At 39.3% G+C, this 22880-nt stretch overlaps 1 protein-coding gene across 4 annotated transcripts in view; it reads right to left on the bottom strand.

Annotated features, from left to right (window-relative positions):
• Nucleotides 1–1828: 1828 nt before the first annotated feature.
• The window catches only part of flna (filamin A, alpha (actin binding protein 280)), a 99232-nt gene continuing 78180 nt past the window's right edge, over nt 1829–22880 (bottom strand). For 2 of the 4 annotated variants that reach the window (XM_079580839.1, XM_079580840.1), the window contains 13 exons: nt 21431–21604; nt 20049–20210; nt 19756–19959; nt 16996–17148; nt 16795–16917; nt 15309–15575; nt 14158–14295; nt 11977–12092; nt 7182–7314; nt 5279–5455; nt 4979–5197; nt 4136–4330; nt 1831–2883 (listed from right to left, as the gene is read on the bottom strand). In XM_079580839.1, coding sequence (XP_079436965.1) covers nt 2699–2883; nt 4136–4330; nt 4979–5197; nt 5279–5455; nt 7182–7314; nt 11977–12092; nt 14158–14295; nt 15309–15575; nt 16795–16917; nt 16996–17148; nt 19756–19959; nt 20049–20210; nt 21431–21604 — 2246 coding nt within the window. In that variant the 3' untranslated portion in view covers nt 1831–2698. Of the gene's footprint in view, nt 2884–4135; nt 4331–4978; nt 5198–5278; nt 5456–7181; nt 7315–11976; nt 12093–14157; nt 14296–15308; nt 15576–16794; nt 16918–16995; nt 17149–19755; nt 19960–20048; nt 20211–21430; nt 21605–22880 lie in introns of all 4 variants that reach the window. The other 2 variants (XM_079580842.1, XM_079580841.1) reach the window with 2 other exon arrangements.

The following is a 22880-nucleotide window of genomic DNA, read 5'->3' as shown; positions in this document are numbered from 1 at the left end:
AAAGCAGTACTAAGTAACTCTTCCCCCTAGAGGCCATAAGCACAACTGCAGGTGTCGTAGCAAGTTACGATTTTTTTAAACTTATTGTCTTGGAGAGTAAATACTACGCTGACAGGAAAGGCGAAGGGACAGAGGGATATTCTACATCCAGTTATACAATGGAAATATTTTTTTTCACTCAAACTGGGCTGTAAATACTGTTTAAAGTGACGCTAGCCCGCAGTTAGCTTTGCCCGTTAGCATGTTAGCTTCTTCTTCGTGATTACATTAGTGTGTATTGGTGACTCCGGTCTGGTGGCAGTCAAGTTGCAAACATGGTTTTCTGTCCAGAGACACCAGGGGGCGATGAAAGACCCTCCAATCATCCCATACACACTTGTATCACCCCCACAGGGACTACGGAGAGGATTTATTAAGGTAAACACGTTACTTAGTGCTGCTTTAAAAGTTTAAAAAGAGTTTTTCCTCTTTCTAAAAATCGCTATGACCCATGTGACCCACACTGGGGGAGGGGAAATACTTTTAACCACGCTAGTTTTTGTTTATCAGCCCAAAATTTGGAAGCATTTCCAGTACATTTACTCTGTGGAGGCTCCGCCCGCCCCGTGAGCACAGGGCTTCCTTTTTGCCCTTTTAAGGAACTGCGTAGGAGATAGAGCGGCCATTAAGGTTCACACAGGACTCGAGACCTTTTCTATGACTGGGGCTGAATGGAACCCGCTCATCTATATTATATTATATCTATGCACTTGTTTTACCCCAGATGGAAAACGGAAAGGATTTATTAAGATAAACAGTTACTTAGTGCTGCTTAAATAATGTTCTCTATTCACCTGCAGCGTCTCTCCTTAAAAGTGGTGCTTAAAATGAAAAAACTATTCCGGTGCTGGTCGTCTTATTTGAGAGTATTCAGAACAGTTTCCCGATATCACAGAAACACATCGTAAAGGCTTCAACTCTTCCAACAAAAACCCGACAAAATGACAGAAAATACTTAACTTTATTGTGTATCAAAATACTGTCTTACAAACACGTTTAAAGCCTTTTTATTAGGACAAAATCATTTATTTATTTTCAAACACATAAGGCACACAGCGAGGGGGAGGAGCCAGGGGGGGGGGGAGGTTAAAATACTTGGTCACATTCACGGCGCAGTGAGCGGATCCCGAACGGTCCAGCGCAAACTTCCCTTTTTTCCACCTTTTGGATTTTTTCAAGTTGAGAAAAGGCTCTGAAGGACAAACCGGGAGGACGGCCAAGCTCGTGTCGATAACGGATTCGTATCTAAGCGCGTGAAGTTTTTTTTTAAACCTCTGAACTCCCGCCTGAACCGAGAGGATCTTTTTCCTCACGTCGGATTTTTTTTTCCATCATATTTTTTGTTGGGTTTAAACTCATTTTTGCAACTTTTTTGGGCATTTCTTCGTAATTTTTTTATCACATTTTTGTCACATTTATTATCAAATTTGTCATTTTTTGTCACATTTTTATCATATTTTTTGGTCATTTTTTGGTCACATTTCTGTCATTTTTTGGTCCATTTTTTGTGACATTTTTGGTCACTTTTTGTCACATTTAAAAACAAAAACCATCAATTCTTTTATTTAATTTTTGTCATTTTTTGGTCACATTTTTTGTCACATTTTTGTCATTTTTTCGTCAATTTTTTGCGAGTTTTTGTGACATTTTTTTGTCATTTTTTGTCACATTTAAAAACAATAATCATCAATTTTTTGTCAATTTTTTGTGACATTTTGTGACATTTTGGTGAATTTATTTGTCATTTTTTGTCACATAAAAAAAAAAATGATAAAAAATTGATGATTTTTTTTAAATGTTTTGTCACATTTTTATCAGATTTTTTGGTCATTTTTTGGTCACATTATTGTCAATTTTTTGTGACATTTTGTGACATTTTTTTCTAATTTTTGTCACATTTAAAAACAAAAATCATCATTTTTTTAATCAAATTCTTGTCATTTTTTGTCACATTTTTATAATATTTTTTTGTCATTTTTTCGTCAATTCCTCGTGACATTTCTGTGACATTTTTGCCGCTTTTTCCCTCAATCTTCCGTCACTTTTGAACTGGGGGTCGACCCAAACTGCAGAAAACGTGCTCGGTTCAGGCGGGACTTAAGGGTTTCATCATCCACAGCTATTTGACAAACCGTTTATGTGCGCGGCAAAAAAAACAAAAACAAGAAAAACCGTCAGCAGGGAAATAAAAAAAGAGCAGTAGCAGTAACTAAAAAGAGACATTTCATCTGTAACAGTCAAACTACGCCTTTCGTCTACAGCAATGGACACTTATTGTGAATTTCGTCGCTTTCCAGTGCAAAAACGGACCATTTTCTGTTAACTATCTGTCTCAAATCGGAGAAAAGTTACATAGACGCGGATGTGTTTGCATTTCGGGTCACTTTGATGCTAGTTTTGGCCGTGTGGAGTGTTTCTGCTTGTTAAACAATAAGGCACAAAGATGTAGATAACGACAATAAAAAGGTGCTTTGATTCGCTTTGGAGGAAATGGATGAAACGGAAGCAGCAGTGGGTGGAAATTTGAGTTAAATACTGAAAAAAAAGCCTTGTTTGTTGTGTGTGTGTGTGTGTGTGTGTGTGGGGCTTTTCACTTGTAAACATAATAGATTTTTGACAGTGGTACGATTCGGCGGGGGGGTTTTTTGGGAGGGGGTTCTCAGACGACGATGCGGTACGGGCTGCCGGGGATGTGGTCGTCGCCCCACTTGATGACCAGGATGTACTCGCCCTTCTCTTTCAGCTGGTAGCTGACGTTGTAGACCCGGTTGCCCAGGTGTTTGACCAGGATCTCCTCGCACGGGACTTTGGGGCCGTCCACGCCGACCAGGAGCATGTTTCGACCTGAGGGGGAGAGGGAGGGAGAGAGGGGGGGCTTTCAGAAAACGGAATCAAAGATATCCACAAAGCGGCAATTATTAGCGAAACTAAATGAGCAAAATTCATGTGTGTCTGACTGTGTGTGACTTTACGTGTAAACGGGAGCCATTTTTAATTCTAGAAAAATCTCAAAATTCTTCGTACAGTTAATCTGGATGACGTTTAACCTCTTACCACCCGCCAAAACCAAATGCATTCTCTCCTCTTTGCCATTGTCGTCACTTTTTATTTCCCTTATGTGTTTTTGTCATTTTTTAAATGGCACTTGTTACTTTTTTTGTTACTTTTTTGCTGGATTTTTGTCATTTTTTTTCCTGTCTTTTTTTGTCTTTTTTTGCTGGATTTTCGTCATGTTTTCGCTGGATTTTTGTCTCTTTTTTTTTGCTGAATTTTTGTCTTTTTTTTGCTGAATTTTTGTCTTTTTTTTGCTGCATTTTTGTCTTTTTTTTCCTGAATTTTTGTCTTTTTTTTTGCTGGATTTTTGTCTTTTTTTTGCTGGATTTTTGTCATTTTTTTGCTGGATTTTTGTCATTTTTTTGCTGGATTTTTGTCTTTTTTTTTGCTGGATTTTTGTCATTTTTTTGCTGGATTTTTGTCATTTTTTTGCTGGATTTTTGTCATTTTTTTGCTGGATTTTTGTCATTTTTTTGCTGGATTTTTGTCTTTTTTTTGCTGGATTTTTGTCTTTTTTTTGCTGGATTTTTGTCTTTTTTTTGCTGGATTTTTGTCTTTTTTTTGCTGGATTTTTGTCTTTTTTTGCTGGATTTTTGTAATTTTTTCCCCTGTATTTTTGTAATTTTTTTCCTGGATATTAGTCTTTTTTTCTGCTGGATTTTTGTCATTTTTGCTGGATTTTTGTTATTTTTTGCTGGATTTTTGTCATTTTTGCTGGATTTTTGTTATTTTTTGCTGGATTTTTTGTCATTTCTGCTGGATTTTTGTTATTTTCTGCTGGATTTTTGTCATTTCTGCTGGATTTTTGTTATTTTTTGCTGGATTTTGGTCACTATTAATGTGTTTGTAACCTCTTACCACCTTAACAAGCGCATTTTTTGCAGTTCAGTTTTACCCAAATCTCAAAGCTTCTGGACTTGAGCCCACAGCCTATAGGCCAGAGTATCGCCTCACTGAAAAGCTGTGGGTACTTGTTTTCCCGATAATGACCAGCGTTCTATACATTATCCCTTGCATAACTAAACGGAGGTGGGGCACTCGCCTGCTTTGCTGCAGTCCACGCTGAAGCTGTTCTTCTGCCCCACGTAGCCCTTGGTGAGGCCCTGGCCTTTAGCCACCACCCGGCTGGCGTCGGACTGGGCGGGCGCCGCCTGCGAGCAGCTGATGGCGCGCGTCACCGGGTCCACCATCACCGACGACGTCTCGTGCATACTGTGGCTGGACACCAACTTCGAACCTGTGACAAAAGCAAGGGTGAAAATCCACAACAAAGAAACTGATGAGTCACAACCGAGGTTTGGCTCCAGGGACCTGCGCCGTTTGTTAACCCCTTAACTCCCACCTGAACCGAGCACGTTTTCTCCAGTTTGGCTTTACCCCAATCCAAAAGCTTCTGGAAAAAAGGTGTGCAAATAGCGACAAAACTGAGACGAAAACAATGATGGAAATGTGACAAGAAATTGACAAAAATATGACGAAAAAAAATGACAAAAAAAAAAGACAAAAAAATGACAAAAATGTGACAAAAATGTGATAAAAAATTGACAAAAAATTGACAAAAAATTGACAAAAAAATGACAAAAATGTGACAAAAAAATGACAAGAAAATGACAAAAAAAATGACGAAGAAATGACAAAAAAAATGACAAAAATGTGACAAAAATGTGGTAAACATTTGACAAGAAAATGACAAAAAAAATGACAAAAAATTACAAAAATGTGATAAAAAATAGACAAAAAAATGACAAAGTTACAAAAATGAGTTGAATACCCCAACCAAAAAATGATGGGAAAAACAATCTGACGACGTGAGGAAAAAGATCTCTCGGTTCAGGCGGGAGTTCAGAGGTTAAAGGTCGTTACATTTCTTCGTTAAAGTTCTGACCTGTGATCTTGGCCTTGAACGGGCTTCCTACGATGTGGTACGGCCCTCCGTATTTGATGGAGATCAGGTAGTTTCCGGGGGCCATGGGGGTGTAGGTGACTCTGTACCCCTCGGAGCACTCCACACAGTCCATCTTCACCTTGGACGGCCCGTCGATGGTGACGGCCAGGGCCCCGGGGCCGGCGTTACTCGTGTTCACCACAAACTCGCACGACGTCCCTGTGAAGTCAAAACGATGAAGGTGAAGCTGGTGCAGTGACCCTTTCTTTAAAGTCATTTCTAAAAAGGTGAAGAGTTTACCGGTGGTGCCGCCCTCCAGCCCGGGCCCGTAGGCGGACACCATGCCCGGGTCTCCGGCCGCTCCCGTCTCCCCCACGCGGATCTTGAAGGGGCTGCCCGGGATGTGGCTCCCGTTAAACTTCACATCGATCAGGTACAGGCCGTTCTCCCGCGGGATGAAGCGCACGGCGTACTTATCTGTGAGGAAGGAACAAGGAGTCAGGAACAAGAGGAGGAGCTTTACACGTTCATTTGACTTTCAGCTGCTGCGGGGGAACGTGAGGCGAGGGGTCACGTGACTGAACGTGAGGCGAGGGGTCACGTGACTAAACGTGAGGCGAGGGGTCACGTGACTGAACGTGAGGCGAGGGGTCACGTGACTAAACGTGAGGCGAGGGGTCACGTGACTGAACGTGAGGCGAGGGGTCACGTGACTAAACGTGAGGCGAGGGGTCACGTGACTGAACGTGAGGCGAGGGGTCACGTGACTGAACGTGAGGCGAGGGGTCACGTGACTAAACGTCCTGGCTCAGTCAAAGTCTAAGATTTTGATGTAGTTTTAGTTTAATTTTACAGAGCAAAAATATGACAAACTATGATGAAATATTGTACTTTATTATTACCACTGCTCCCAAACAGAAAAGACAGTGTTTTTCAACCACTAGTGTGCCATGAGATAATGTCTGGTGTGCCGTGGGAAATTATCCAATTTTGACCAAGTAGATTTTTTGAAAACAAATTCATTATTATCCGCAAATAATGTACCATTTTCCAGTGTCTGTGCTGTCTAGTGATCGGCAGAGTAATCATGTAATACTCTATATCAGGTCGCTGATTTCTTTGAGACAAGAGAATTAGTGATGCATGGATGCGGCAGGTGGCTATGACAGAGGCATTGTGGCGAGCGAGACTATACGGTGATGCTATTCAAGACACTTTGATGAGATAGACTGAACTGGCTACAGAGTTACTTTTTTTTTTTACATTTTCTGCTGGTGGTGGTGCCTCGTGAATTTTTCAATGAAAAAAATGTGCCTTGGCTCAAAAAAGGTTGAACAACACTGAGATAAGAGAACGGACAACAGCAGATCTTTAGTTCCTGCCCAGACATAAATTCAAAATTAGGGATGCACCGATACCAGTATCGGGTATCGAGCCGATACCACGCGCTTGTACTCGATACCAGAAACCGATACCACCTGCCGTGTGGCCGGCGCTCCTACAGGAGCAGCTCCACTCAGGAGAGAAAACAACAAACTGGAGAATAGTTAAGTGTAAATCCAATATTCCACATAGAGCTGACTTTATTACAGACGACACTCCCTAAACCAGAGTCTGAGCTGGATTTAACCAGAGCTAAATATTGTTAGTGCTGCAGCGTCTGCAGTGTTTATAAGACATAGGCTAATGATGCTAATGTTGCTAAACTAGCTGCTAACATTTCTGGTGATTCTTACGCTGTTTTATGCCCAGGGGCTTATTCATCATGACTAAAAAGTCCTCAGAAAATCCACACGGAGCTGAAGTAAAGGAGAAAAGAGACCATTTATCTGCAGCAATAAGTAACATCTCAGTACTATTGTTCAATACAAATACATAAATGAATAAAGCACAAGCACTGAGGAGATTTAGGACATGAGCTGTTCTGTCTGTGATGGACAGAGACATAAAAATTTAAAATAATATTGAATGAAAATAGAAAATTCAATTAAATTCTGATATAACTTCCTTTTACTCAACCTTTTACTCAAGTAATTTAACTAATTACAAACCAATCTGTTGTGAAAAAGTCTATAATCCGTGTATTCACTTCAAAAAGTATCTGAAAGAAAATGCCTTGTACTCGTATCGGTATCGGCGAGTACTGAAGTGGTACCGGTGCCTCCCCTAAGTGGGCGTGGCGTGTGGCGCCCGTGGTCCGCACCTTGGTCGATCTCGGTGACGCAGCACTCCTCCAGGGCGCCGCTCGGGCTGTGCACCTTGGCGTCGATCACCCCCTTGGCTCCGTTCAGGCTCACGGCGAACGAGGCCGGCTGGTTCACCTTCAGACCGGACTCCTGCTCAGAAACACACTCGCACCGTCAACACCACCGGGGCCCAGGCTGGACCGTCACGTTCTACCACGGCTTACCTGGAGGTCACTAAGAGGGCTAAAGAGGAGGGCCGAGTGCGGGGGGGGAGTGAGAGGAACGGCGGCTTTTTAGTGGAAAAGTGAGAAATGAGTGCCGTTTTAAGTGAAGAACCTTAGAGCAGGGGGGGCCAAAGTGGGGCCGCTGAAACAATTCTGTTGGCCCGGCAGAGAGTGACCTAATACTAACTCTCTTCCATTCAATCTCAATGGTAAATAGATGCAGTACACCTTTTTGACCACCAGCGTCAAATTGGGGGCGCTGTTTCACTCCTTTCACAAAGTTAAAGGAATAGGCCACCGTTTTTACACACTAAAATATGTTCTTACCTCACTTTAGCCGAGTTAATATATCCCCGTCTGGTCTTTGTCCGTGCGCTCACACATACGCAGCCTCTCCCACATGTCACATAGCTCCAAAAAAGCTCACGATAGAAGCTACCAAGCTCTTCCACGTGTTCCCTATTTAAATAAAGTTACGTGAAGTGTTTTCATGCGAAGTATATGTACACAGAAATGTAGCATGTCGATTTTATAAGCAGATAAAAAGGGGGACTATATTGTGAGGCGTAATGATACGAGGAGCAAAACGTCCGCGCAGTAACTCCTAAAGGTTATTGCCGGAAGTGAGCGGGGTAAGTCTTTAGGAGTTACTACGCGGGCGCTGTGCTCCTCGTATCATTACGCCTCACAATATAGTCCCCCTTTTTATTTGCTTATAAAATCGACATGCTACATTTCTGTGTAAATATACTTCGCATGAAAACACTTCACGTAACTTTATTTAAATAGGGAACTCGTGGAAGAGCTTGGTAGCTTCTATCGTGAGCTTTTTCGGAGCTATGTGACATGTGGGAGAGGCTGCGTATGTGTGAGCGCACGGACAAAGACCAGACGGGGATATATTAACTCGACTAAAGTGAGGTAAGAACATATTTTAGTATGTAAAAACGGTGGCCTATTCCTTTAAGGAAACACTGTTGTTGTGTCTTGGTATTTATCAATTACAGAGCGTTGTAGCAGCAACTTTCACAGTTTTCCAACTTTTATTGCAAAGGTTGTTGACGTCAACATCAGCATATGTTAAAAATTGACTTATAAAAGAATTGATGCTGAACTGACACTTTCAAAATGACCAAATGTGGCATTTTCTTTGAGTTAATGAATGAGGTAAAGTTACTGTAGGTGCTGTAGATACAGGAGTTTTTTCTTTTTCACTAAATTTCTGCAATTGTTGATTTTGTTTGACTAAAATTAGGCTTTTGCCATAGTTTTAAAATAGCATGTTATTTACATAGATCGAATCCAATGCAAATGCGGGCTATCCAAAAAACAACAAAAAAAGCAACTTTATAATTTGCAGTTATGCTTGACATCGCCGTGTTTGACCCGCGACTCACAGGCACTTTTTAATATTGGCCCTCGGAGACAAAAAGTTTGGGCGCCCCTGCCTTAGAGTCTTAGAGGCTACAATAGGTTAATCCTCGTCCTATTCTCAACCAAACAGAGCCCAAGGTCAGGAGCTGGACACAATAATCCACAAATAACACCACAAATGCAAAGCATTAATGCAGTTTTCCCTAAAATTTGTATAAAAAAAAAAAAAAAGATTTCTGTGAAACTGAAAGAGTAGTTGATGGAAAATGTGGCGTGCAGAGAAATGCAGATAAAGGCACTATACCAGATCTTTTTTCTCGGAATGGAACAAAACTAGCTTTGTCCTCCTTTAGTTTAATATTAACTCAGACATTGTATCAATTCATAGCTTGTTTTTGTCGCATTTCTGTGAAAGTGACCCCGGAAGTTGTGAAATGTGTTCGGGAGATTCCACAGTTACCATGGAGATCCGCCATCTTTGCAGCTGCTAGCATACATTTCCATTGACTAACATTAGCTAAAAACAGTATAAAAAGTGGAGGAAATAGCCGTGGAACAGCCTGAGTAGGAATGGGCAATACCACATTTTTTGGAATTGATACGATACCGATACTTTTGGGGTCATTTTTCTCGATACCGATACCGGTCATTTTTATATGGGTGAATGTATTTCAATCAATATACATCTCCAAAACTGGTTATTTTATATAATTAATAGGTACATTAAAATGATATTACTTAAACTGGTTAATTATACAATGTTAATGTGAAATCAAATACATAAACAAAGTCTAAAACGAATACTTTAATGACAAACAGAATCTAAACCAGAATGATATGCCTGGCTTAGTTCAATCCCCGGCTCCTGTTGTGACTGTTTTGGCTCAAAACAAAGATGTAAATTGTCCTTTTATGTTTAAAATTGCTGCCACGCCTATGTTTTACATATGCAAATTAGCATCGATACTTTTTGCCCAATATCGATACTCAAAAAGTAGCCGTTTGGCATCGATATATCGATACTGTGGTATCGATCCGCCCATCCCTACTGCGGAGTTACTGCTGGTAAAAACATCTAAGACTGTGGTGTGTAAGTGTTTTAATGTGAACAAGAACTCCAGTATTTTAACTTAAATGTCATTAATTAAAGCAGTACTCAGTAACTCATGCCCCTAGAGGCCATTAGCACAACTGCATGTCATGTTTTTTTACTCATTAATTGGATATTGATCATCCAATTACACAATAGAGATCATTTCTTTCACTCAAACTTAGCTGTAAATGCTGTTTAAGCGGAGCTAGCCCGCAGTTAGCTTTGCCCGTTAGCCTGTTAGCTTCTTCTGCGTGATTCCATTAGTGTGTATTGGTGACAGGAAAGTTGTAATTGTGGTTTTCTTGCACTTGTTTTACCCCCAGAGGGACGACGGAAAGGATTTATTAAGATAAACAAGTTACTTAGTTCTGCTTTAAGGCTAAACATAAGGTGTAGTTATTCTAAAGTGTCACCAAGTCGTCCCTGTGATAAATTAAGATGCTGCAAATATGTTTATGAGTTCAGACCAACATTTACATGCGTGTTTTCCTCTTTCATCATTAATAAAAATCAGGTATAGGGCCTTTAATGACACTTAAAGTCTTGAGTTTCAGGTGTGCACTTAAAGGGGAAGTGACAGAGACAGAAGCAGCCCGTGTGGGACCTCTTTAACCCTTTAGCGCCCCCTGTCTGTCTGACGGGGAGCTGTTGGGAGCCTTTAGACCGAGACTCGAGTCACACACACAGTCCGCTGGTTTCCCGCGGCCCGACGCTGAACAACAGCAGCAGCAGCAGCTTCCTCACTAATAACATTTAACATCTCCTCCTCGTCACCTGACTGGTTTTGCTCCTGAGAGAACTTAAATCGCCTTCACTACGGAGCATCGACGCTAAACTGTGCTGCTCTTCAGCCGGATCAGCATAAACCTGTCCCTGTTGAGGATCGGGATGATACAAATGTGTGAGGAATATTGGGGATGAGTTTGTGCCTCAACCAACAATTTAGTTTAGTGGTTTCCTGATTGTTTGAAATGGAAAAATCAGGTATAGGAGCTTTAAAGTGGACGTGTCCTGCATATGGAGCCTAAGAATGGACAACCTTATTTTGGAGCCTCAGGTTTGATAATTAAGTTTTATCATTTGAAAATCTGTCTAAGAATTAACCTCTTAACTCCCGCCTGAACCGAGAGGATCTTTTTCCTCACGTCAGATTTTTTTCCCATCATTCTTTTGTTGTGTGTTCAACTCATTTTTGCAACTTTTTTGTCATTTTTTTGTCATTTTTTGTCACATTTTTGTCATTTTTTGGTCACTTTTTTATCACATTTTTGTCACATTTTTTTGTAAATTTTTTGTAAATTTTTTGTAATTTTTTTTGTCACATTTTTTAATTTTTTCATCAATTTTTTCATCAAATTTTTCTCATTTTTTGTTGCATTTTGGTCATTTTTTCGTCCATTTTTTGTCAATTTCTTCTCAATTTCTTGTGACATTTTTGTGACATTTTTGTGAAATTGTTTACAAAAATTTGACAAAATGACAAAAAATTGACAATTTTTTTTGTCAAATTTTTTGTAAATTTTTTTGTCATTTTTGTCATTTTTGTCAAAAAAAATAATCAATTTTTTATCAAATTTTGGTCATTTTTTTGTTACATTTTGGTCATTTTTTGTCAAATTTTGTCAAATTTTGGTCATTTTTTTGTCCATTTTTTGTCAATTTCTGGTCAATTTCTTGTCACATTTTTGCCACTTTTTCATCGATTTTGTGTCACTTTTTTGCTGGGGCTCCCCCTGCTGGCAGCTAGAGAAATAATGTTCTTTAAAAATAACTTCCAGGTTGGATACGGCCTGTGAGCAGCTCCGGTGCCTGATTAACAGACTGCGAGTCAATAATGTTGGATTATGGGCTTTAAACATGTGGAGGACAGTTTTTGGGTTTGAGCAATGACATGAGTTAATCAGGAAGAAGAAAACGAGGTAGAAACGGCTCAAACACCCTCAAAACTGGAGGTGAATTGTTCCGCAGTGTGGCTTTAAGCACACATATAATCCTACAACACTAACACTATGAGGTACTTTGAGAAAGGCCGATAAAGCCACGTTTGCTGCTGCTGCTGCGTGTTGTTCAGCGCGCGGCCTGTCGGGGGCGCTCTCGAGCGTGTGCGTCTCAGAGCCTCACCTGAAGACTGGCAACAGTGAGTCGCCGGGCGTCGTCGGAGGGCGAGGCCACGGGCACCACGAAGGGGCTGTCCGGGATGTGCTCGTCGTTGAAGCGGATGGACACCTCGTAGTCTCCTAAAGGGGGGGGGGGGGACACACAGGTGAGTCAGATGCCCTCCCGGCCTCCCACAGCTTTAATACAGCGGGATATTCGACCCAGTCACAAAGGTAAACAGGGAAACTTTTTAAATGAAGAGACATCAAGGTTTAACCCCTTAACTCCCAGCTGAACCGAGCACGTTTTCTCCAGTTTGTGCTTTACCCCAGTCCAAAAGCTTCCGGAAAAAAGGTGAGAAAACGTTGACAAAAAAGTGACGAAAAATTGATGAAAAAGTTGCAAAAATGACACAAAAATGTCACAAGAAATTGACGAAAAAAATGACAAAAATGTGATATAAAAAAATGACAAAAAATTGATTTAAAAAATGACGAAAAATTGATGAAAAAGCTACAAAAATGTCACAAAAATGTCACAAGAAATTGACAAAAAATGACAAAAAAATTGACAAAAATGTGATGTTACAAAAAAATGACTAAAAATGTGATAAAAATGTGACAAAAAATGACAAAAAATTGATTTAAAAAATGACAAAAAAATAACAAAAAAGTGACGAATAATTGATGAAAGTTGCAAAAATGTCACAAAAAATGTCACAAGAAATTGACGAAACATTGACGAAAAATGACAAAAAATGACCAAAAAAAATGACACAAAATGACAAAAAAATGACAAAAAATGACAAAAAATGTGAAAAAAAATGTGAAAAAAAATGACAAAAAAATTACAAAAAATGACAAAAAAAATGACAAAAATATGACAAAAAATGACAAAAAAATGACAAAAAATGACAAAAAATGTGAAGAAAATGACCAAAAAAGGACAAAAAAATGACAAAAAATGTGGAAAAAAAATGACCAAAAAATGACAAAAATTGTATTAAAAAATGACCAAAAAATGACTAAATGTGACCAAAATGTGATAAAAAAATTGACGAAAAAATTACAAAAATGTGACAAAAATTTGTTGAAAAAAAATGATGGAAAAAAAAAAACTGATGACGTGAGGAAAAAGATCCTCTCGGTTCAGGCGGGAGTTAAGAGGTTAAATGAATGTTTTATTTTGTGGCATTTTAGCTACAAAGACTTTTTCAGACGGATTTTCCTTGATCTTGTTTAGTTTTAAAGGAACAGGCCCCAGTTTTTCCACACTGAGACATGTTCTTACCTTAGACGAGTTCATGTGTACCTGTCTGGTCTTCACGTGTGTCCTCAGTCACGTAAACACAGCGCAGACGGCGTTAGCATTTAGCCTCTCCTCCTCTATAGCTCCAAACCAGGTGAAGAGAGAAGCTACCAACTTCGACTTTAATATCTTCACTTTGATGCACGGACACCGAACTACTCCTGGTGTTATTACGCCTTAAAATATAGTTCCCCCTTTTATCCGCTTAGAAAATCCACATTGTTCAATTTTGTGTAATTATACTTTGTGTAACCATATTTAAATGTGGAAAACGTGGAAGAGCTTGGTAGCTTCTATCTTCACCCGGTTTGGAGCTGTAGAGGAGGAGAGGCTAAATGCTAACGCCGTCTGTGCTGTGTTTACGTGGCTGAGGACACGCGTGAACACCAGACAGGTACACATGAACTCATCTAAGCTCAGGAAAGAACATATCTCAGAATGAAAAAACGGTGGCCTGTTCCTTTAAAAAATTTCCTGCAAATAAACGGTTTATTTTAAAGATGAATGTTATTTAAAACCTGAAAAAGAGAACGTTTTTCCTGCAGTACGGCTGGTTACTGGAAGATGTTGCTCTACCGAAACAAACATTTTATACTTCCAGGAAATATATTATGAAGAACTGGATGAGGGTCGACCGTCCCAGCCAGAAGTACAGGCTGAATAAACGTCTTTAGAGAAGCTGCAGTTATCATATTAGCATTTTGACACGACTAGACATCAGATATTGTGTCTTACTGCGTCACCTTTCGTAACAATAATAATAAGACGGTGATATATCATGTACGTCGAACACAATGCCACGGAGAACTGTCAGCGGGAGGTAAAACTTATCACACGCTCCGTCCTCCATCATATAAATGTGTGAATAATCTCCGTCTCCGAGTCCCGCGTCCTCACCGGGCTCCTGGACGATGTACGACACTCCGCTGGACCCGTCTTTACGGTCTTCGAAGGCGATCTCCGCTTTGCTGGGCCCCTCCACGGCGATGCTCAGGCCCCCGGCGCCGGCCTCTCGGGTCCAGATGCTGAACTCCGCTGCAGCACAAGAGGAAAGAGTTTAGTGTGTGTGTGATCTGTATATTGATGTTCAAATGGATGTGGTTTAGCCTGGTGTAACATACAAACTCCCTGCAGACAATACACTGTTCTAAAGTCCAGAGGTGAGGAGACTTCTGGTTAGGGAGGCAACGACACCACTTTATCTAAAACCGATATGAGTACTTTGATTTAAGTACGATACCGAATACTGAATTCCAATACAAGTACAAGGCATTTTCTTCAACATTCTTACTTTTTTCACAGCAGATTGGTTTGTAATTAGTTAATTTACTCATGTACATTTCCTTAAGTAAAGTCGGCGACACATTTAAGAGCAGTTATATTAGAATTGTGCTGATAATATTTATTTATTTATTTTCATTCAATATAATTTTTCATTTTTATTGCACTTTACACAGACAGAAAAGCCCATGTCCTAAAGCTCCTCAATGCCTGAGCTTTATTCATTTATGTATTTTTACTAAACAATAGTATTGAGATGGTTATTTAAATGCTCTCTCATGTGTTTGTAGTAACTTAGCGAGTCGCTACAGTGTTTTCATTGTTCTGCTGCAGCTCATTTTCTCTCAATATAAACATGCTGTATGTGTTTAAGTTGGATTTTCTGAGGACTTTTTAGTCGCTGGGTTAGTTTTTCAGATGAAAAAACCCCTGGGCTTAAAACGGCGTCAGAATGGCCAAAACTGTTAGCCGCGAGTTAGCAACGTTAGCCTGTATGTTGTAAACACTGCAGACGTTTAGCTCTGGTTAAATCCAGCTCAGACTCTGGTTTAGAGAGCGCAGTCTGTAATAAAGTCAGCTCTATGTGGATTATTGTATTTACACTAAACTATTCTCCAGTTTGTTGCTTCTTCTCTCCTCAGCTGAGAGGTTTCTGGTGTCGGTTTCTGGTATCGGGACCTCATGAATGAGTGCGAGTATGAGTACAAGCATGTGGTATCGGTGCATCCCTACTCCTGGTGTGACACACGGTCGCATCCCTCACTCACCCGGCACTCCGGCCTCCGCGCGCTCCAGCCCCGGCCCCCCGGCTCGGACCTTGTGGGAGCCTCCCTCGCCCAGGGGCCCCACGGTGAACTGGAAGGGGCTGCCGGGCACGTGGGCGCCGTTGTACTTGACGGAGACGGTGTGGACCCCGGTCTCGGTGGGCACGAAGCGGATGCAGTACGTGTTGTTCTCCCCCTCCATGATCTCCGCCTTGTGGATCTGACCCGAGGGGCTGGTGACCTGCGCCGTCATGTCCGCCAGGCTGATCTCTGAGGAACCGGCGGGAAACGGGACATTTCAACACTTTGAAACCACATCTCGTTAGCCCAAAGTAAAGCACAACACTGGAAACATGACCATCTTAAATGAGATCAACTTAAAATGGCTTGAATTAAAGTTCTTCTATGTTGAATTTGAGTCGGTTTGAACTAATCCAAGATACAACGACAAGAACAAGAATTAAATCCACTTCAAATCAGACAATTGTTTTTCACTTGAAATGACAGAAAATTATCTGAATTAAGAGAATAACTACAACTAGAGGTTTAATCTCATCTAAAGATTCGTCATTTCTTCCTTAACCCCTTAACTCCCAGCTGAACCAAGCACATTTTCTCCAGTTTGGCTTTACTCCAGTCCAAAAGCTTCTGGAAAAAAAGGTGTGAAAAAGCAACAAAACTGAGACGAAAACAATGATGGAAATGTGACAAAAAAGTGACGAAAAATGGATGAAAAAGTGGCTAAAATGTGACAAGAAATTTACAACAAATGACAAAAATGTGACAAAAAAAAGACAAAGATTTGATTAAAAAAATTACGAAAAAATGACAAAAATGTGACAAAAAATTGACAAAAAAAATTACAAAAATCTGCCAAAACAATTTAAAAAAATTGACAAAAAATTACCAAAAAAAATGGATGAAAAAGTGGCAAAAATGTCACAAAAATGTCACAGGAAATTGACAAGAAATTGATGAAAAATGGATGAAAAAATGACAAAAATGTGACCAAAAAAAAGACAAAAAAGTGACAAAAAATTGACGGAAAAAAGGAAAAAAATTGATTAAAAAATGACAAAAATCTGACAAAAAAAATCAAAACACAACAAAAAAAATCACCAAAAAAAAAGACAAAAAAGTGACAAAAATGAGCTGAATACCCAACAAAAAAATGCTGGAAAAAAAAAATCTGATGACGTGAGGAAAAAGATCCTCTCGGTTCAGGCAGGAGTTAAGAGGTTAAAGCGATTCTTCTTTCTTTACTTCCTTCAAACGGCAGTGTTGTACATAATACATGACCTCATTGGGTGTATTAACAGCATTTCTACCTTTTGTTTCTCCCATTTAACTCTAATGGTACTCTAATGCTAAAAGTACTCTCTGATTTGTGTGATAATGTTCCTAAAAATCATCTTGAGAGCCAGCGGTTCTTTGCTGAAGGACTGGATTTGGTTTCTGATTGTTTTCTTTGCGAGCTGCGGGCCCGTACCGGGGATCTTCAGGCTGAGGTCGCACTGGCTGCCCACGTTGGCCACAGACGCCGCCCTCCTCTTCCTCGTGATGCTCTCCTTCATCCGGCCCTCCCCGGTCACCTTCACCGTGAACGCGCTCCCTGCAGACACAAACACACAAACCGCTCAGAACCACTCATGAAACTAAAAACTCTCCACAAACCCGGGCGGGGCCTCACCTGGCACGTGCTGGTCGGCGAACTTGATGTTGATGATGTAGTTGCCCGGCTCCGTGGGGCAGTAGGTGACTTTGCAGGTGCCGTCCTCCTGGTCCTCGGTGTTGATGTCCACCTTACTGGGGCCCTCGATGGACAGGCTCAGACCGCCGTAGCCTGGACGCCAAGAAGAATCGTTTTAACCTCTTAACTCCCGCCTGAACCGAGAGGATCTTTTTCCTCACGTCATCGGATTTTTTTTTTCTGTCATTTTTTTGTTGGGGATTCAACTCATTTTTGTAACTGTCATTTTTTGTCACATTTTTGTCATTTTTTGGATTTTTTTCGTCAATTTGTCACATTTTTGTCTTTTTTTTGTCATTTTTCAAATCAAATCTAATTTTTTTGTCACATTTTTTCGTCATTTTTGTCACGTTTTTTCGTCTTTTTTTGTCACATTTTGTCGTCTTTTTTCGTCATTTTTTCGTCATTTTTTGTCACATTTTTTATCACATTTTTTGTAATTTTTTGAATTTTTTTGTCAAATTTGTGAAAGATTTGATTAAAAAAATTGACAAAAAAATCACACAAATTTGACAAAAAAAATCAAAAAATTACAAAAAATGTGATAAAAAATGTGACAAAAAATGACGAAAAAAGACGACAAAATGTGACAAAAAAATGATTAAAATGTGACCAAAAAATGACAAAGATTTGATTAAAAAAATTGACAAAAAAATTTGTCATTTTTTGGTCACATTTTAATCATTTTTTTGTCACATTTTTGTCATTTTTTCATCAATTTCTTGTGACATTTTTGTGACATTTTTGCCACTTTCTCATCCATTTTTCGTCACTTTTTTGTCACATTTCCAATAAAAGGTTAAAAACAGAAAATATGCCTAATCTTCACAATAACATGTTTAAATATTGCGCTTATTCAATGTTTTCCCCATAGACTCATATGGGACAATACAATTTCAAGGCCCTTTTTCTCAAAACACATTTAACACATTTTTTGGAGTAAATAACTCACATTGCTGATCGTCCACAATTTTTTTTTTCATTTTCATTTCATTTTATTTATTTATTTCATTCAAAAGTGATGTTACGCAATCACAATAAAACCGCCAACACAGTATGAATGAAACGGAGCAGAGGAGAAGAACTTATAATATCTGCCCCTTTTGTTACTTCACACTTCCCACTGTTGTCCTTTGGAAAATGGTTTGTATTTATGTCTACATACATATATTTACAGTCTTATGTATATATATATTTACAGTATTAACAGATGTTTTTGTATTCTATATTCAGTTTTTTCAATATATTAAACACAGAACCTTTGTATTCTTGAATGTTTACAAATGGTCAAAAAGAAACAAACCGTTGTCTTCATGTTTGTTCAAATCAAATATCCCACATTATTCACGTCCAAATACTTCATACTTCTTTAACATTGTAGCTTTTATGTGTTTTTTAAACTCCAGGAGAGTTTCTGACTTTTTCACTTCTTTCTGGAGTTTATTCCATAAACTGATTCCTGTCACTGTCACAGTTCGTTCCTTTGCTTTAGAATCGAACCTGGGTTTGTTAAAGACGTTCCTTTCAGATTATAGTGACTTTCTCTTTTCTCAAACATTTCTTGGATGTTCACTGGCAATATTTTTCTATTTGCTTTATACAAAACCTGTAGGATATTATAGTCTACTATATCCTCAAATTTTAGTAAATTACATTTAATAAAGAGTGGATTCGATGGATCTCTATATCTAACATTATGTATTGTTTTCAGAGCCCGTTTTTGTAGAATGAACAGCGGCTGTTTATAAGTTTTACAGGTTGAGCCCCAAATTTCCACAGTAAGTTAAATATGGTATAATCACTGTGTTGTATAAAGTGAGTAAAGCGGATTGATTTAGAGAGACTTTATGTAACACCGAACATAACTCGTATCCTCATCTCGTCACATCTTAGTTTTCATGTCAGATATAAAAATGATGATGTTTATTTTATGATGTTTTGTCTGCGAGGTGGGGGCGACCCGGAAGTAGAAAGTCCGTCTTTCCCGCGGGTTTTCATTCATAAATATTGACAGATTTGACATCCACGTGTCCTGCTAAGGGGCCCCGTGATGACGCTTTCACCCAAATATGGTGTTTTTCCTCCTACGAGACGCTGGAGCGGAAAAGTGGAAGAACGGGCCGAGCATGCGCACTCGCTACAAAACTTCAGGGCTTGTTTTCTCTGAATGAGAGAAGCCGCACTCGGGCAGAGCCTGAGCCCTTATAGAAGCTCCCACAGACTCCAAACTTTACAGGCTGAGACACAACAATGTTTTGAAGGTTTTTTCAGAAGGATTTTTTAATATCTAATTCCTAGCCTGATTTATTCAGCTTTGAAACCAAAAAAACGGAAGCGGAATTTGAGTTTTTACAGATTTTTTCACTGATGATTAGTTTATTGAAAAACTAAACAAAATATCCAAAATCCCCTCTGAAAAAATCTTAGTCACTAATATGTCAATAAAATAAAACCATCATTTTAATCTGGCTCATTATTTTGATTTCGTTGCCCAAAATATAGACAATTTTGGCAATTTTAATGCTCAAAATGCCTTATTTTTACGTGAAAACATAAAATGACAGAAAAAGTGCAATACATTTTTTTCTCATATTTATATCTGTGATGTTCAGCATAAGTTTCAAATGGACATCTCTACATTTATTTTTTTCCCCTATTCACCTGCAGCGTCTCGCCTTAACAGTGAGGCGCGCTCCTCACCTGCATCCCTGGTGTCGATGATGAACTCCGCCGGCTCGAAGGTCCGCGCCTCGCTCAGGCCCGGCCCGGCCACGCGCACGCGGCTGGCGTCTCCGATCTCAGACTGCTTGATCATCACGGCGATGGGGCTGCTGGGGATGTGGCGCCCGTTCTTCTTGATGTTCACCAGGTGCTCCCCGGTCTCCTTCGGAACGAACGAGATTCCTGCAGCGACGAGAGGTCATTTCATCATCAGTTCAGTCAGAGTCATGTTTCTAAAGGCTGAATCTAAACGCGTCTGGCCTGGCACTCACCCACGTGCCCGTTGCGCAGCATCTTGAGCAGGCACGGCTCCTCGCGGCCCGAGGGCGTGGTCAGGGAGGCGGTCAGCTGACTCAGGTCCAGCTCCCCGATGTCCAGAGGAATATCAGCCGTGGAGCCCACCTTCAGGTGAGACATGCGCATCGAGTCGTCGCCTGGAGGAAAGACAGGAATCGTGTTACAAACTGCATTTAGATACACTCCAGAGCAGCAGGTGGCGCTGTGCAGGCGACTCATGGCTCGTGTTAGCTGTAGATGTGACGTGAGGTCTGCTGAACTCTTTAGTACTTTACTCTGCCTGCATTAAAAACCCCTTAACTCCCGCCTGAACCAAGAGCATTTTCACCAGTTCAGCTTTACCCAAATCATGTAGGCCAGTGTAACGCCTTATTTGAAAGCTAAGATCTACAAAACTCATCTAAATGGATCTTTTTCCTCACGTCATCAGATTTATTCCCATCTTTTTTTTTGGGGGGGGGGGGGGGAGGGGGGGGGTATTCAACTCATTTTTTGTCATTTTTTCCGTCACATTTTTTGGTCATTTTTTGTCACTTTGTCATTTTTTTGTAATTTTTTTGTAATTTTTTTGTAATTTTTTAGTCACTTTTTGGCACAATTTTGTCATTTTTTGTTATTTTTTGTAATGTTTTGTCTTTTTTTTTATTTTTTTGTAAATTTTTTGTAATTTTTTTGTAAATTTTTGTCATTTTTTTGTAATTTTTGTTACAATTTTGTCAATTTTTGTTCTTTTTTGTCACATTTTTTTGTCATTTTTTTGTCTTTTTTTGTTATTTTTTTGTTATTTTTTTGTCATTTTTGTCACATTTTTTGGTCATTTTTTTGTCTTTTTTGTTATTTTTTTGTTATTTTTTTGTAATGTTTTGACATTTTTTGTAATTTTTTTGTCATTTTTTTGTCATTTTTGTCACAATTTTGTCAATTTTTGTTATTTTTTGTCACATTTTTTTGGGTCTTTTTTTTCATTTTTTTTTCATTTTTTTAATTTTTTTTTTCATTTTTTGGAGACAAAAGGCAAAAAAGACAAAGGGACAGAGGGTTACTGTGCATCCAATTATACAATGGAAATGTTTTTTTTTCACTCAAACTTGGCTGTAAATACTGTTTAAAGTGACGTTAGCCCGCAGTTAGCTTTGCCCGTTAGCATGTTAGCTTCTTCTTCGTGATTCCATTAGTGTGTATTGGTGACTCCGGTCCGGTGGCAGTCAAATTGCAAACATGGTTTTCTGTCCAGAGACACCAGGGGGCGATAAAAGACCCTCCAATCATCCCATAAACACTTGTATCACCCCCACAGGGACTACGGGGAGGATTTATTAAGGTAAACACGTTACTTAGTACTGCTTTAAGGAGTTACCGGTGATCCTGGCGGCGTAGGGGCTGCCGGGGATGTGCTTGTCGTTGTATTTGACCAGGATGCTGTAGTCTCCGGGCAGCACGGGCAGGTAGGACACGGTGCAGGTGCCGTCCTGGTTGTCCACGCAGCTGATGTCGGCTTTGGACGGGCCCTCGATGGCCAGGGACAGACCTCCTGCAGAGTCAGAGCAGAGTTAGACACAAACGCCTCGCTTTGACCTCACAGTGAAACATAAATGATTAGAAGACAGATTGGTAAGAGCCAAACAGGATGTGCGTCAGTGTCCGCCATGATAAGAAGCGTCCGAATTGGTCTGTCAGTTAGGACGGAGTTAGGAAAAGAAGCCTCAAAGCTAACTATCATAGCCACTTTAGCATAGGGACATCTGAAGCTAACTAACCGGTGATTAGGAGCTATGTGCCATCCCATAAGTCACTGCACCAAAAAAAAGGCCAAAAATCCAGCAAAAAAAGACAAAAATCCAGCAAAAAAAGACAAAAATCCAGCAAAAAAAGACAAAAATCCAGCAAAAAAAGACAAAAATCCAGCAAAAAAAAAGACAAAAATCCAGCAAAAAAAAGACAAAAATCCAGCAAAAAAGTGACAAAAATCCAGCAAAAAAAGACAAAAATCCAGCAAAAAAAAAAGACAAAAATCCAGCAAAAAAGTGACAAAAATCCAGCAAAAAAAAGACAAAAATCCAGCAAAAAAATATGACAAAAATCCAGCAAAAAAAATGACAAAAATCCAGCAAAAAAAAGGACAAAAATCCAGCAAAAAAAGTGACAAAAATCCAGCAAAAAAAAAGACAAAAATCCAGCAAAAAAAGACAAAAATCCGGCAAAAAATACAAAGATCCCCCCCCCCAAAAAAAAATTCAATAAAAAAAACAATAAAATGTTTAATGTCACATGAGATCTGTTGTCTGTTCTTTGTAATGTCTGTTGTTCTTGTTTTCTTTTCTTTGTAATTGTCACAATAAAAAAAAAAAAAAAAAAAAAAAAAAAAAAAAAGAAAATATGAACATTTGATCCCTGTATTTTGCAGTATGTTAGAGCATGTTTGATGATTAAATTTTGAATATGATTAAAAAAAAAATAAAATAAAATGAAAAAAATAATAAAAAAAAAAAAAAAAAAAAAAAAAAAAAAAAATTAAAAAAAAATAACAAAAATCCAGCAGAAAAAAGACAAAAATCCAGCAAAAAAGACAAAAATCCAGCCAAAAAGTAATAAAAAAGTGACAAAAACACATAAGAAAAATAAAAAGGGACGACAATGGCAAAGAGGAGAGAATGGATTTGGTTTTGGCGGGTGGTAAGAGGTTTTAAGAGCCGCCTTGGTAAATGAAAGCAGTTTGTGCTAATTTGCTACTGTAGCTTTATGAAACAGCTGCTGAGATAAAATAAGGCTAAAGGGAAATGTGAAGGAGCAATGGATTTTTCTTCTTT

The sequence above is a fragment of the Gobius niger genome (assembly GCF_951799975.1).
Source record: "Gobius niger genome assembly, chromosome: 22".
In the NCBI taxonomy this organism is placed as follows: domain Eukaryota; kingdom Metazoa; phylum Chordata; class Actinopteri; order Gobiiformes; family Gobiidae; genus Gobius; species Gobius niger.
The sequence above is the reverse complement of the archived record's forward strand: the minus strand, read 5'-3'. Positions and strand labels throughout refer to the sequence as shown.